General features: G+C 36.5%; 1 protein-coding gene across 4 annotated transcripts in view; it reads left to right on the plus strand.

Moving 5' to 3' along the window:
• Positions 1-16,811, plus strand: part of EEA1 (early endosome antigen 1) — a 67,719-nt gene that overhangs the window by 37,624 nt on the left and 13,284 nt on the right. For all 4 annotated transcript variants that reach the window (XM_056511245.1, XM_056511255.1, XM_056511265.1 and 1 more), the window contains 11 exons: positions 529-678; positions 1,709-1,828; positions 2,057-2,260; positions 3,038-3,238; positions 3,443-3,556; positions 4,772-4,927; positions 6,679-6,818; positions 7,357-7,687; positions 9,151-9,252; positions 10,331-10,525; positions 11,740-11,922. In XM_056511245.1, the coding sequence (XP_056367220.1) occupies positions 529-678; positions 1,709-1,828; positions 2,057-2,260; positions 3,038-3,238; positions 3,443-3,556; positions 4,772-4,927; positions 6,679-6,818; positions 7,357-7,687; positions 9,151-9,252; positions 10,331-10,525; positions 11,740-11,922 (1,896 nt within the window). The remainder of the gene's footprint in view (positions 1-528; positions 679-1,708; positions 1,829-2,056; positions 2,261-3,037; positions 3,239-3,442; positions 3,557-4,771; positions 4,928-6,678; positions 6,819-7,356; positions 7,688-9,150; positions 9,253-10,330; positions 10,526-11,739; positions 11,923-16,811) is intronic.

Consider the following 16,811-nt stretch of genomic DNA (forward strand, 5'->3'; position numbering starts at 1 on the left):
TGTTCATGTATCTCTTCTCTGCAGAGAATGAATGCCATTGATGTAGCCAGCTCAGGCTAAAATTGTGCACTTAATATTCTAGCAGGACAGTATGTTGTGGGAGGCAGTGGAGCAGGTAAAGGCAGGGTGCTTCAGCCACTGGATCTACAGGAGTCAGCTGGTGAGCTGGATAAGCCAAGATGGCTCAAAGCATCACTATTTTACATGATAGTCCTTATGCTTTGAAGGATCATACTCTTTCTCTTAAATCTCTTGTCACTTGTTTTGAAGGGCTCCTGTAGATAAATGAGGGTGTTTCTGGGTCCTTCCAACCCACTTTTTTGAATATCTGTTCTTAAATGTGAAGTTGATGCTGCATTTTAGTATGGTTTGTGTTTCTGAGGTGTATGAGGTACATACATGACTTCAGGAGGTCATGAACTTTTTTGTTCTGGGTTATGAAAACTTCCTATAAACATGGCACAAAATGAGTCTATATCACTGTTGGCTAAGGAATGACTGAGAAGGTGGATGACTCTTTTTTTGCAGTTGCACAGTAAACTCCTAGAAACAGAGCGCCAGTTGGGGGAAGCACATGGGCGGCTCAAGGAACAGAGGCAGCTGTCCAGTGAGAAACTGATGGACAAAGAGCAGCAGGTGGCTGACCTACAATTAAAACTTTCTCGTGCTGAAGAGCAGGTAGGGGTTTTTATACAGATTCTATAGTTTGTTCTGGCTCTGGTGATATGTTTGTTACTTTTGTGGTGATGCTGCATTTTATAAAGTTTGTTCTCATGGGAATTTCTTTTGACTAATACTGTCAAGAACTTACAGTAAAATTATCAAGATCTGCTTACATGATGCTTTTCTTTACAGATGTGTGTTTGTAATGAACAAAAGTTCATTACAAATGAACAAAATAACAAATGAACAGATGAATAAAAGTTGTGCATTTTGCACTTATGAGCTTTGTCTAAGGGCCATATGAAAAAATGACTTAGGTGCACATAGGCCCGTATGGGTAGTTTTGTGTGTAGATATTTTTTTAAGATAAAGCTCTACATGAAGAAAAAGTGAAGATGGCAGATCATTGATAGTTAATAATCAGTTTGGGGTGGATGGTCAGAAAACACTTGTTTTATTAATTTTTATTTGTTTTAATGAATATCTTGTGTATGTTGCTGATTTTCTGCTGGCTGTAGGGGGATTGGCCAAATATCTGAGTGGTATGTTGTCAAAGCTTTAAACTCCTCTGTAGCTAATTTGCAAAGCCTTGACTAGTATAGAAGTGGAGAGACTGCTAAACTGAAGTTGCTACTAAAATAATGACTGACAGTTGCTACTGAAATTACCAAAAAAAGTAATAATAATGTTGTTTTACAAGTATCTGTATTATCAGTTGTATTACATCTTAACAACTATTGCAAAAAACATACTAAAAATTTTATGTTTTAGATTATTTGAGAGCTAAATTACATGTGTCTGATAATTGTTTTATAGTTCTCACTTGTGATATAGAATCTCACCAATTAATTGTAATGAATGCTTTGATTAGATTTTGATCTAGCATTACAGATTTTTGTTTCTATACAAGTTTTAAAATATCCATGTTTACATTAAAATCTTTTCTAGTTAGAGTGAACACTGAGTACAACCGGCATACTGAGCTGTGTTTTTTTTCCCCTCATTAGTTGGTTTGTTTGGTATTTCGTTTTGGGTTTTCTTTCAGCTAAAGGAAAAAGCAGCAAATTCCACAGAATTGCAACATCAATTAGAAAAGGCAAAGCAGCAGCATCAGGAGCAGCAGACGCTTCAACAAAATACAACAGCAAAACTACGAGAAGCCCAGGTAATGTAGTTATGTGCCCTCATGTGAAAGTGGGTTCCAGGGTTTCATTATGCTAAATACTTTTTCATACTAAAAGTGACTTGCAGGAATTATATTAGTTTCAATAAATTAACTTATAAATCTGGAAGAGAATATACAGAAGGTGTTTGATAAATTTATCCAATATGTTATGCATTAGGCTCAACTTTTAATGTCCTTATAATTAAACGCTATTATGTTCTTGTCTAGAATGATCTGGAGCAAGTACTACGACAAATTGGAGATAAGGACCAAAAAATTCAAAATCTTGAGGCTTTGCTTCAAAAAAGTAAGGACAACATCTCTCTGTTAGAAAAGGAAAGAGAGGACTTATATGCAAAAATTCAAGCTGGTGAAGGAGAAACTGCGGTTCTTAACCAGCTACAAGAGAAAAACCATGCATTACAAATACAGGTAAGAACTTTGGGATCTGTTTCTTTCCATTCATTCTCATTATTGAATCTTGTTTCCTTTTTTTTTTTTCTATCTCATCAGATATGAAGCTAATATTTTCTTTACTGTTCTATTTCTTTAAAACTTACTTTAAAGATCTCACTGTAAATTTCACATGACTTGTGTTTCTGTGACTTCAAGGCTGTCAGCATAGGGAAAAGAATTCCTAAATATTTAATTTGTACATCTGCTAGTAATATGTACTTACAAATAGTTATATTATATATCTATTTGTATATGTGTATACTTTTAAAAAACTATTTTATATAGTTATATATAAATATAACTATATTTATATATAGTTTATATATAAAAATATAACTATATAAATATATATAAATTTATATAGTTATATAGTTATATAGTTATAACTATATAAAAATAAATATAATATATAGATATTTGTTTCACTCATTTTCAAAAGAGGTGTGATTCCTGCTTTCAGCACCAAAATTCAGTTTAGCCTGCAACTGTTGTCTCCTTACTATTTTGTTTCTGTTACATTAAGGCCAAATTGACAATTCACTTTTGCTTCTATTTTAGCTGGTAACCTATTTAAAGTCTGGTGTTGTGTACAATGTAGCTTTAATGTAATAGCTCAGGAAAAGAAATGTGATAGCATTGAGTCTTCAGAGACATAATAAGACACACTAAAATAAAATTTTTATTTCCTTGGACATCTGTTCCAGCCTTCTCACATTCTCTTTTTTTTTTTTTTTTTTTTTTTTTCCACTGCAGGTAACTCAGCTGACAGAGAAGCTGAAGAATCAATCAGAAAGTCATAAACAAGCCCAGGAGAATTTACATGAACAAGTGCAGGAACAAAAGGCTCACCTAAGAGCTGCTCAAGATCGTGTGCTTTCCCTGGAAACAAACATCACTGAACTAACCAGTCAGTTAAATGAAAGTAAAGAGAAAGTGTCACAACTTGATGTGCAGGTAATGGATCTCTGTATTTTATGGTGATTAAAAATTCTGGTTGTGATTCCCCATTTGGGAAAAGGTGCATTTTTCTACAAGAAGATACATACACTAACACATGAATACTGCTGATTTTACTATTAAACTTACTGATAGCTATAAAAAAATTAGAATGAGCTGTGGTAAAACAGATGTTTTAGTGAAATACAATTTGTCTTTCAGGTAAAAGCAAAGACTGAATTGCTACTTTCAGCAGAAGCATCAAAAGCAGCTCAGAGAGCAGATCTACAGAACCATCTGGACACTGCCCAGAATGCACTGCAAGATAAACAACAGGTATTAAGCAACACATAAAGTTCCTATGTTACGTAAAAACTGCTTAAAAGTCTAATAAGTGTCTGTTTTCAAACCCAATAAACATGTGCATAAGCATTGGGAAATGATCGTTTAGGATATTTTAACCATGTAGTGTGCACACATTTATTTTTGCTGCTTTGGAGCAGATGTATTTTTCAGTGCAAGGAATTTACTTTGGAATCCACTCCTTGCTGTAGGGTTATTGTTCAGAATCTAAGCTTTCCTTAGGTATTCTGGAAGTGTTATTCAATTCTTGTGTCTATGCTATGTAGAAAAGATTGTAGAACACACTCAGTAGAAGCAAAGACTCTTAACTGTTATTGCTGATTCAGATAAATATCGTATGGTATGCTGGTAAATAATTCTCTGTGTGCCAGCTGGCATAAAAACTCAAAAGGCTGGTGATAAAATTACATGGTTTTTAATGTCTTTTAATCCTAGTGAAAGCATTTTACCGTCTGCTGAATCAAATATTTGCATAGTTAAAATCAGTGTTGCTGTGGTCTTCATGGAAACATCCAGCTGATGTTAATATGGAACCATTTTGTACAATGGGAATGTAATTATTTGCTCTAAACAGGAGATGATTTTTTGCAGCCATTAAATAATTAATTAATAACTAAATACATCAGCTTGGTTGGAGGGCAGTGAACTTTGATGTAGCTGCCATCATAGTGGTCACTAAATGGATGTGTTCATGTCTCTTGCAGAATTTATTTGTTTTGTGTTGAACAAAATGTTTTGAAATCATCTCTGGTATGTGGAGAACTGAGCATTTCCACGTTATTGGCTTTCCTCTTTGATGATTGATTTCATGACAAAGACATCAAAAATTCTACCTAGGTTTTTTAATGTTATTTTCTAGTTACTGCTGTAGAAATTTGAGGATCTAGTGCCTTTATTACCTACAGTTCCCCTTTCATTTACAACTTGAAACATCTTTGTTAACATTTAGCCCAGAGCCTGTAAGGTTTGAGAGAATATTGAGGCTTTAAAATATGTTTTTTCAGTGAAACAGAGGAAATTTGAGCATGAGTTTGTGTTTCCATTTAAACTTCCTGCCCCTCAGAATAAAAAATAAACATTATTTTCCTTTTTAATTTGAACACATTAGATCATTTGAAGCATGTATAACATTAATAATTTTTGAAATTATTTAAAAAGTAACAACCTTTGTATTTTTCTTTTACCCAGGAGTTAAATAAGGTCAGCACTCAGTTGGATCAGGTTACAGCTAAGCTGAATGACAAGCAGGAATACTGTACTCAGCTGGAAGCCAGTCTTAAAGAGTACAAAGAAAAATGCCTTTCTTTAGAGCAGAAAACTGAAGAACTAGAGGCACAGCTTAAGGTTTGTATTGAACACAGTACCTGTACTTACAGAAACTGATCTCTGCTGTTAGGCAGCATGTGGTAAAAGCTGTGCTCAAATTAGGGGGGAAGCATTATATCAGTATCACTTTTGTGGGTTTTCTTTCTCACTAATGTTTCCTGATTAACCATTTAATCCTGTTATCTTCTTCCATACCAGTATATCACATTAAGAAGAAAGGCCTATGACACTGCCACTATACTGTGGTTTTCCTGTGTGTGCTTCTCCAATCTTTCTGCTACCTGGAAATAATTATGTGAGGGAACATGAATATGTCCCAAAATCAGAGTTTTCAAGTTTGAGCTTAAGCACTTTACAAATAGTAGCAGGGAATATGTGTTATGTTGGCTAGACCTGCTTAACACCACCTGTCTGGTTTAATTTGTTTCTGAAGCCTTTCACTAGGCTTTTTAGAAAGATTCATTTATCACTATTTCATCTCTTAACTTGGTCTGGAGTGTTGCATTCCAGTTCTGAAATCAGATTTTATTTTAAAGTCCACATGATGCTGGCAGGAGGTTTTCAGACCTTTTTGGTCTTTTGATATGCTGATATTTTCAGTTAAGGACATGGCTTAGTTCTAATGCTTGAAAGCTTTAAAATTTGGGCTTTGACCTTTGTTCACTATTTTTAAAAATACTTAGTAGTCAGAATTCATGACACACAAAAGCATAAGATACAGGGATTATGGAAGCAATGCAGAACTGGTTTTGCAGTGTTGACTGTTCTAAGGGAGATTAGTAGTCTTTATGCTCCAGACTCAGTTAAGAGTTTTTCCTGGCTTTTGTATTCTATAGAAGAAAACAAAGATTGTTTTCTGTGTATGAAATTTTAAATCCAATGCTATTAAAAATTAAAGCTGTCATGCATTTCATTATCAGCATCATTATTCTGTTCTTCCATCTCATATTTTGGACACTGGGTATTTTCCTTGCCTACTTTGATTTGTGTGTTTAGTTTTCATTCTTTTGCTGGAGTTTCGCAAGTAGCCAATAGACACAAATGCTTGGGAGAAATACAGAGCCTACTTGTGTATGATTTTATGAGGTTCCTGGTAGCTGAAGTGTGAAACTGAGCTGGGTTGTTGATGCTGTCAACAGGAATGCAATTCTATGTAAAATCTTGGCATCATCATCATTATTTGAGGTTATTCCAGTTGAATGTGTGGCATTTAAAAAAATTAGAAAACAAAAAGCCCTCAGGAAATTTTTTGGAGAGACTTGGCTGCTTTGTTTTATGGTCTCTGTGTGAAAGCAGAAGTGCCTGTAAAACAGCCAGTATGTTGAAAAGTGTAAACAGTGCCCATTTGCTGAAGGCTCCTGTGTTCTTTATACTCCATGTGAGAGAAACAGTAGCTTTGGAAAAAGAAACAGAAGAAAATCCTCTTCCAGGCAAACACAGAAGTTTTTCACCACTGTAGTTTGTGTCTTTGCTTTTGCTGTAAAGCTTTTTATCTATTACTTTGCAGTAAAAAGCCTTCTTGGCCTTTAATTTAAAGATGCTTTCAGAATGTTTTACCAAAATAGTTCAGTTCTGGAGGAGCAAGTGATTAGCAGGAACTAAACAGTGGAAGATAAATCACAAAGTAATGGAACCAGGTAGATGATGTGTGAGAGTTGTGACTGCTTTCTACAGTTAATGCTACTCATAGACTAGATGACTTTGCTTTTTATTGCTATTTTTATTTTGTTGGTTGTGTTCTGATGGTTCTTTTTATTTTTCTCTCTCAGAAACTTGAAGGTGACATTCTTGATGCTAGAGCAAGTAAAGATCAAGCTCTTCAGGAGTTACAGCAGCAGCGGCATCAGTCTCAAGAATTAGACCTCCGGACAGCAGAACTGAGTAAACAACTTGAAGCAGCAAGAGAAGCGTATGCATTTCCTGTGTTACAGTACTTTTCAAAGTCAGACATAACACTGGGGCAGTTTGGACTAGAGCTGAAATTTTCTGCTTCTCTCCTGTGATTTCATAAAGTCATAAATAAGTGTTGTGTCGCCTCTGCTACAAGAATTGTGTTGTATCCCACCTGTTATCTTTCACTCCTTCGTGCCATGTTTTCTCACAGGAATCACTGACTGCTGTGATTCACTACACTTCTTCATTTTATTCACTGTGCTTGTTGTCAGCTAAATATCTGAACAGTTTGATGTAGTGAGGTCCATCTTTAAATATCCATAGCTCTGTAACCATTTTCAGATACAAATCTCAATTTATGCATAAGCAGCAAAGGGGTAGTTTCTCTTCATTATGGTTAAGGAAGAAGGGACCATCTTAAACCTAGTTTCTGAAGCTGCTGTTTCATCTTAACTGGAGAAGTGTAATGCCCATGAATAGAGACATTTAAGGATGAAAAAGAACCTGTGAAAAAGAAATTTTAAAAAGTATGTTTTATCATTTTGTATTTGCAGGATGTCTAATGCTCAGTTGGATTTGCAGAAGAAATCTGAGGCCCTTGACCAAGCAAACCAACAAATTTCAAAGCAGGAGGCAGAAAAGGCCAGTCTCAAACAAAACCTTGAGAAATCAAATCAAGATACAAGTAAACAGCTCAAGGAACTTGATTGTAAAATGCAAGCAGCCACATCAGAGCTGCAACAAGTGAAATTAGAGAAGGACACTCTATTAAAGGACCTTACAGATACCAAAGATAAGCTCTCAAAAAGCTCTGAATCCTTCAAAAAAAGAAAGGAGGAATTAGAAAAAGAAATTAAAAAAGGAAAAGCAGTTATTGCAGAAATGGTTAGTAGATTCTTTAATTAGGCATTAAGTTTGGTGTATATGCATTCTGATAAAATGACTTTGCTTTCTTTTTGAAAACAGTGTACATATGATGACAATGCGTAAAAATTTAGTACTGTAAGGAAAACCAAACTGTGATTTTAGTAGTTCATACATGTTTCCCACCTTACATTTTTGCCTGGATATTTACAGTAGTAAACATCAGTCATATCACATAACAGGATCCTTTCTTCTTCCTGCATGCCTTTAACCATGCCTTAGTGAAGAAACTAAATAGAGATGACAAAGTGGTGAAATGATGGCAAATGTCCCCCTTTTAAAAAATAAATCAACCGTGTTGTAACAATACTAAGTTTTAGAACCTTTGCTAAGATGCTGTTTCATTGAAGAAGTTATTTTTCTGAGGCCATTTTAATTTCTTTTCCAAAGTCTCTGTGTATAGAACTTCCTGTGCACTTCTCTGGACATACTGGAAATCTGTATACTGCAGGTAGAGGGAGGAACATCATCTGTCATTTGGTGAATGCCTAGCTTAAAGTATTATTGGAGTACTAGAACTATTTGAATTTCAGAAAGGTCTTACAAGTGACAGTATAACAAGTGCTTGACCACCAGAGCAATCTATTATGGTAAAGAAAGTAAACTGTTACTAGGGTTAAAATACACCTTTTTCTTACCTCTTCTGCCTTGGTGATACGAATAGGCACTATATGAATACAGTTGTTCTGACACCCTTGTCTCAGATGTGGCAAGGGGTGTCTCTCATACTCTTCTCATCTTACATGTCACCATTTTCCAGAACCCATTCAGAGCTGCTTTTATTCTGATCTGAAAAAAATCTGCTTCTAGTTAAAAAGAACATTTTCTCTTACTCATTCACCTGGTGTAGAAAAGCTCTTTTGTTTGCTTTTCTTAGTTACTGCTGTTTAAAGATTTGTTTCTCCTAAAAGCTTGAAGGATTTTCTCCCCAGTTTAGACTTAAAGATAGTAGTCCAGAACCAGTAGTCTGCTTCTGGTGCTGTAGCCTTTTGGAGGCTCTCCACTGTCTTAAATGTGTAGTATTTGGGCTTAACATATGGTTGCATATGCATGGAAGTCTGCAAATATACTTGCTTGTGAGTTTTAGAAGACAAGGGAATTTTAGATCCTGCAGAGACCATTGAGCCTACTACTTCATTAAGGAGGAGAAGGGGTCCCAACCACAGCTTCAAACAGCGAGACTATCCCTAGTCAGAAAAAACTCTGGCACCTGGCTGAGTTTATTTGCACAGGGCATCTAAAGTGTGGCTTAGATTTGCCACTTAAAGTTTTGAGGAGTTTTGAGCTGAAAATGTCTGCAGTTGAGAAGGTAAGATTTTTTCATTGCAAATCAAAGTGGTATTTTTTAAGGATTTGTAACTTGTGCAAAAATACTCTGTACATGGTCTTAGAAGCTAACATAAATGGTGTCTTATGTTTTTTAGGAAAAGTCTTGCCAAGAATTAAAACACCAGCTTCAGATACAAACAGAGTCTGTAGCTAAAGAGAGGAATGAATTGAAAAACTCACTGGAGAAAAAGGAGGGGGTGAGTTGTCTGCTTAATTTCAAAAATCTAAAAACCAATAATAATAAATGTTTAAAAGATTGATTTTCAGTCTCACTTTCTGGGACTGATGAGAGATAAAGATGTTTCAATTCTCAAATTGTAAACTATCTTTGGGGTTGAAATGAGGTGATACTAAAACTTTCCTAGAGGGTGATGTGAAGCTTTAAAAATATAGGTTTTAGTCATAATTTTCTGTGCTCCACATAGTGTAGCAGAGGATTTTAGCCCTTCAGATTTTTTCATTAGTGAAACGGTTACTTGGTATTACTGTGTCCCCCTTTTCTTTTGTATTTCCATACAATAAAAGTTGTTATTTCATACCCTTAGATCTATTTTATTCTGAGGCTTATTCAGTGTGTTCTCAGTGTAGTTGACAGGACATTTTCAGATATCCTTCAAGGATTGCTTTGCTTTTTTAAACTTGTACAAGTCACTTGCTTGTGACTACATAAGGACCAAATGTACTTCTTTTTCAAGGATGAGCATTCAGACCATGCAGTGCAGCTGGCAGCCTGAAGGACATGTCTGCTTTCATGAATTTCTTTACCCAAGGCATCTTCTGTTCCCTAAAGGAATCAGAAGAGTTTTGATCAGTGGACATAGTTTGATAGACTGTGATGGGCACTTTCTGTCTGAAAGAGGTTTGGGGGTGTGCAGGTGTGATGGTAATTGCTCTGGGACTGTTGCTGCTACTTCCCTGGCTCCTCACTCGTTCAGCTGAAGTACTGTGGTGCTCAGTGGAAAGTGAAGGAGGATGGGCTTGGTGTATGCTGCAGTTGGCAGCAGGAGAGTCTGTATCACTGCTGGTGTGAGAAAAGTTGCCTGATCTTAATTTAGAATGGATAAAAAAGACTGCTGCTGATCTCTGGGTAGTAAAATTGGAATAAGAGATTATTTTAATGTATTATGGTAGTTCTTAAAGTCTGCTTACCAGTGTTCAACCATATAGCTCTGAAACAGCAGTGGCACTGTGGGATGGTCTGGTTATGTGAATAGCATGTACAAATAGTGATTTGAATTTAAATTATATATAGTTACTTATTATTTTTGAATATAGATTTCTAAGCAGTTGTCTATAGACCTTGATGCAGCAAGAGCACAAGTATTGGAAATCCAGGGTCTTCTGAAGGAAAAAGAAAAAAGTGAGCAACATCTCCAGGGAAAGCTGACAGAGTTAAAGGAATCTTTTGAACAGAAGAAAAAGCACAGTGAGACACTGCAAGCTGAATTAAAAACTGCCCTTTTAGAAAAGGTAAGACTGTCCTTTCTTACTCCTTATAAGAAAATGAATGTAAATTTCTCTGATAAATACTGAAGCTTTTATGTCAATAACTTTGGGATGAACTCTGTTTGCTGTAGTCTTGTTGGAAATGATAAGGTCAGGATATGGAAGTGAGATCTTCAGATGCTGTAGAAACAACATCAACAGCAATAATGAAAAGAACCAGTGCTGAAATAGGAATTCTATAGGAATTGAATTTTAATAAAGGGATAAAATAAGCTGGATTGAATGTGTGTTTTTTGCTTCAAGAGCAAAGTAAGAGCTGCCATTTTCTTGTAAAGCAGTAGAATTTTGTGAAAGTATTATTAGACAAACTCTGAAGTGTTTTAAAATGTCCATGGCAGTTTTAAACCAAGTCTTCTCATATTATACCAAAAGAATTTATCTGAGTGACAGTATGAAACTCAAAAACCATAATGGAAAGAGTTCAAATGTCTTACAAAATTAGGGAATGTCGTGCTGTGTGCCATGCACTGTTAAATGTGGCTCCAGCTTTGGCTGCCAATGCTACATGTTCATATTTGTGCTTTAGACAGCCTGTGGAAACATTAGGTCTTGGTGTTGTGGTTTAACCCAGCCGTCAACTCAGCACCAAAGAGCTGCTCAGTGACTTGGGAAGACAAACACCATCACTCCAAACTCCCTCCCCTTTCTTCTTCTGCCAGCTCCATATGATGATGTCATATGGTATGGAATATCCCTTTGGTCAGTGGGATCAGCTGTCCTGGCTGTGCCCTCTCCAAAATCTTTTGCACCTCCAGATTTCTTGCTGGTGGGGTGGTGTGAGAAGCAGGAAAGGCCTTGGCTCTGTGTGAGTGCTGCTGAGCAGCAGCTAAAGCATCCCTGTAACATCAACACTGTTCCCACCACAAATCCAAAACATAGCCCCCGTACTAATTACTATGAAGAAAATTCTACCTCAGCCAAAACCAGCATACTTGGAAACATTATTCCAGTTTTTAATGTGTGGTTATGATGTGTTTCACTTAGTCTTTTGTCATTAATTGAATTTTGTGTTAAATTATAAAATGTTACCATAAAATCACATATATCAAGTTACTGAACTGTTATTCCATAAGAAGAACAAAATTCTTTTCTTGCAGTAGAAATGCATTTTATTGAAATGCTTAAGCTAACTTTACTGTCTGTAACTTCAACTAAAACTTCCTATGCTTGTGTTTCAGGCAGAGCTGGAGAATAAACTACAACAACAGTCTATTTTGTCAGCTCAGGAGCTTAAAGCAGAGAAAGGCAAGCTAACAGACTTACAGAAGGCCCATGATAAACATAAAGAAAACATGGAGAAGCTGCAGCTGGATCTTTATGGGAAAGAGTCTGAGCTGCTGGCAACCAGGCAAGACCTTAAGGTACTTGCAGTCATTTTAATGTTGTATGTGACTTAGTAGATGTTAATATTCATTTTGAAGACCAAGAAACAATGCTAGAACTGTACAAGTGAAAAAGATTTCTTCTGGTATATATAGAATTTAGTGCTGTTTAATCCCTTCCCCCAAGACAAAAGATATTCTGAAACTAATTTAAAAGCAAATATATTTGCCAGATTACCTGAAATACCCTTGCATTTCTGCAGCAGCAAAGTAAAAGGTGATTTGGTTTTATATTCATTAAATAATTATTTTTTAATGTTGCTTTTTCTTGTTACATACTGTAGCTTTCAACTAATTTAAATAGCATAGCTAATTAGGGCAAGGTCTGCCAGCATGTGAGTAACTTAATCATCTTCCAGATGATTTAATTAGGATATTCCTGGCTGATGGTAGATGTTGAGAGATGTCAAATAAATAGAAACAGTAGGCTTACCTGAAATACAAGTGCCAGAATTTAGTCCTTGAAGTTTTTGCTATTCCTAAACTGAAGTTATCTGATTTTGTATTAGTGTGTAGTGCCTTCAAAGAGATGTTGCTGGAAGTTGAGCCAGTTAGCAAAGGTGTTTTTTGGTCATTTTGTGACAGTACTAAGCCAATACTTCAGTTAGTTCCAGGACATACTGTGCCACTGAGATTGAATTCTGGGTTCAGGTTATTTTAAGAAACAGACGAACACCTCCTTTACATATAGGCCACTGCAGTTTTATTAGACCTACTCCTCTGTAGTGTTAAATTACCTGCCATGTTTCCCTGCAGGTTACTGAAGCTTTACTTTCAGTGCACCATGGTTGAATTGCTACCTTAAATTGTGGAGAGCTTCCACATGATTAACAAGCAGTGGTGGTTTAAGCATATTCTTTCTTTCAGTTTGTTACTATTGCACATATACATCTGTGAGTTTATTTCCTGCAATGCATTTAAATCACCATTTGGTAATGGAGTGGCCTGTAGAAACATTGGATGTGTTCATTAAATTGGGGTTTTGTTTTTTTTTGGTATAGTTTTCATTGAAGTATCACTTGTTGCAAAATAGCTGTAAGTATTGTTATTAAAGCAGTTTGATGACCTCTAGTTCTGGCAAGTATGAACTAGGACAGTAAGTGTCTCACATGTGTTTAGACCTGATGGGGATGGTAGCAAGAGAGAGGGAGAGCTCTATGCACAAAGGTAATAAGGTGATGGCAATGGGGTAACAAGATTTTTAAGGTGAGCAGTCAGGTAACTTGATTTATGATATAAGTTTCTGTTGAGCCTAGAGAGCCTGAAGAAATTGGGGTCCTAAGTACTGAAGTGGTGTACCAATTTGGAGGCTGTTTGCTTGATTTAAAAATTTTGTAAAAAACATATTAATTAGGATTAGTGAGGTCTGATTAATGCCACTTTTTTATTTTTTATTTTTTATTTTTTTTCTGGAATAGGGAAAAGGCTTAACTTTAATCACGGCTGTGCTACCTTAGTACATTAAACTAAAGCAGTGATAACTTGTCTTAGAATACCAGAAAAGAAAAAAAAACACGTTCAGATAGCCTCAGAGCTAGTCTTCAGAGATGAATATCAAACTGCCACTGAAGGCAGAAGAACTTTGTAATAGAATATCACAGTCTATTCAAAATCAGTTGTCTGCATGATGTTTTGCCTTGGGCAAGTTACTTTTTAAAAGTAGCTCATTTGAGCCAGAGCTGTGTGTTTTGACTGAAGTTTGGAACCAAAGCTGATGGGCAGGCTGAGCTTTAGATTGGCCTTAATCTTTTTAGCAGGCAGTGGTAGAAGTTTTTAAAACTTGTCTGTATGTAGAGTCAGCTTGGCTGTGTTTCAGTGCAGGATTTTTAGCAGAGATACGAACTCCCCGCAGAGCTGTGTTGAGTCAGCAGTGTCAGGAACCCAGCGTTGCCCAGAACAGGCATGGCCAGACCCTATCGTGACATGCTAGCCGTGCTAGATTTCAAAGGGAAAACTCGAACACATCCTCAGGTGGTGTGGCACCGTGCTGCTGGCGGGCCGAGGTTCCAGGATGGGGATGGATCGCGGAAGGCTGCTGGGTGGTGCCTGGGATGGGCTGATCCTGGGAGGGCACGGCAGAGTCGGGCCGTGCGCAGAGCACCATCTGCTGGCATCTCTCGGGAACATCGCTGCTGGGAGCCATGGCTCAGCTCTGCTGGGAGGCGGAGTGAGCCTGGAAAGGGAGCCAGCGCTTCGGGCAGCGCGGCAGCTGCGCATGCAGCGCTGGGGATGCGGCGCTGCGGAGCCAGGGCTGCCGGGCAGGGCGCTGCTCCCGCAGTGCCATCGGCCCCGGCTCCGCAGCAGGGCACCCTGCAGCTGTGGCCACTGCAACCCGAGTCCTGCAGAGGAAACTGGAGAAGTGTCGTAAAAAAAAAAAAAAAGAAAAAAAAAGTGGGAATGTAGTTATAATTTTATGGATACTATTTGTTGCAAATTTACTTGGGTTTAAAAATGTCTCTGACTCTTATACTTTTATACGCGTTTTTGTCTTTGTGACTGGAAAAAGAGATAGGATAGGACTTGAATGCTTGTTAAAGCTGTGATTTTTTATAAAAAAGGGATATATATAATTAAAAAAGAATATCACTAAATAATTTTTGTATATACATACTCATATATCTGTCTCTGTGTGTGTGTATATTCACACTTCTTTTTGTGTGTGAAAAAGGCATTTTTTATATAGAAGGGTTAATAAAATGTACAAACTGTTATTTTTGCCTTGATTTTGACTTAGTGTGAGAATACTTTCTGTGAATCTGATCTCCTGAACTCTGCCAAGTATTCTTGAGTTTTGGCATTTGTGCTTTTTGTAGTCAGTCCTGCTTTCTTCCGTGTTTTCAAAAGAATGTTTCTTTGTCTCCAATGTTGGCATTGCTGTCAGCATATATTCAGTAAATGTTTTGGAACAAAAGTCATACTTGCCAGACCTCAGTAAGTCAGGAGCCTAAGTTGCATACAGTCAGTCAAACTCTTTTTCTTAGGGAGTTAAGAGAGATCAGGTTAGCATCTGTGAATAATTTAATGTTGATCCTTGTGGACTGGGATCAGGGAGCACACAGACTCAAGTGCTTGCTTGTGCACTTCATGTAGGTAGAATGAAGCTAGGTCCTACCACTGCTAGGACCAGTTGTGATGCTGCTGCTATGACTTGCACTGGCACAGCCCAAGCTGTAGTAAAAAAAAACCTGTAATTTTTCAATATTTTTATTTATTTAAACTCTGTACCAGTCAACCTAGCATTCTCTTATTTACACAAGTAAGTACTGACTGACCTCTTTTTTTCTGTCCGTTTTCCTTGTGTCAGCCTTGGTACAGACACAGTGAGAGAACCTGTACAGTGCGGGCACTTTGAGGTGTGGGTTGAGAGAAAAGTATCCACTGTGTGTGGGTGTCACTATCCACTTCATCAAATTTCATCATCTGGTGCTACCAAATTTGATGTAACCACATTTCCTCTACTGGAAACAAATTTGAATATAAGCTGTGGCTTTACCATGTTTCTTTCTCAAACTTCAGAGACTGTTGGGTTTTCCTGTGAAGATGTTATATGATGATGCTAGGCTTCCTATTGTTCCTCAGTGTTAGGAAAATTTGGTATTCTACTGCACACAGTGGAACAGAGGGAGATAATTTTGGTTTCTGAAATACCCATCCTATTGAAAGATCAAACTACAAAAGTGTCTCCTATTTTTTTTAACAAAAAATTCTGAGTCAACACCTTTCAAAGTATTAAGTAGTAAACTCTAGTATCTCAGAAAGCAAGTAAAGTAATTTGTCTGAAAATTAATTTTAAAAGCTAGTGTGAGCCTTTTTAAGAGCCATGGGGATTGTTGAAACTGCTGTTGAATCAGCAGCGTTCCATCACTGCTGTTTCAAATTAAGTCTGACTCTACAAGCAAAATACTTTACATATTACAAAGGAGGTTCATGAGGAATCAGAAATGAATTAGTTTTTAAATCAACATGGGAGTGACTAAAGCATATGCATAATTGAATGAAGTGAAAATTCTGCTTATAGTTTCTTTTAAAACCACTAACCTTCAACAAGAGGTTTGATTAATATTTAAGCAAGAACTTCAAAAAGAATTGAGTTTGTCTTAAAAGAATTTAAATTCTTACTGCTGCACTGAAGGCTGTAAAGTCATTACTAATAATAAATCTCAGCTCACCCTTTGCATCATAGCATCAAAAATTTCCATAAAATACCAGTATTTTGGAGAAGTGGAGGATGAGTTTGTTTGGTTTTTTCCTTGTTGGTTTCAAGTGGAGCTAGTCTTTTTCTAGGCTAGAAGGTTTAAAAAACCTTTAGAATATTAACTCAAAAAGACCTCCAAAGTTTGACTTTGCTGTGAGCCAACAGAATGAGCTTTGGCTTTGGGTGCAAGTTTTAGATTGTTTCTTGGGATTTTGTGAATTGTTTCAGAGAGATAAATCAAAGTTCTTTTTCTAGCTAGTGGTGAGAATTAGAAGCAAATAAAGTATCATCTGTGGATTTTGAATGAAAGTTTAAACTTAATGTTTACAATGCTAATGTAGCAGAAACTGTGAAGCATTTTATCCTGATATTAGCTTTTTATCTTATACATTTCACTTCAGAATTTTAAAAAAATTTACAGCTGTCCTAGCACTAACTTTATTAAGTCATTGATAAAAAATAGCATTTAATGATTTTTGAAATCTTCAAAGTATAACTTTACTGCTACTTAAGTAACAGCTGTCTAGAGTTATAGAATAGTTTTGCCTAGATGATAAGATTAATTTGTGAGAGCAAATTCAAGTGTATTCTTTTTCTTGGTAATCTTTTGTTCACTGCCCTTCTGCATGTTTTCACCCTTTGTCTGTGTGAGGATGTAAGCTGGAATAGATAC

This window comes from Oenanthe melanoleuca, chromosome 1A (genome assembly GCF_029582105.1).
Source record: "Oenanthe melanoleuca isolate GR-GAL-2019-014 chromosome 1A, OMel1.0, whole genome shotgun sequence".
NCBI classification, from domain to species: Eukaryota; Metazoa; Chordata; class Aves; order Passeriformes; family Muscicapidae; genus Oenanthe; species Oenanthe melanoleuca.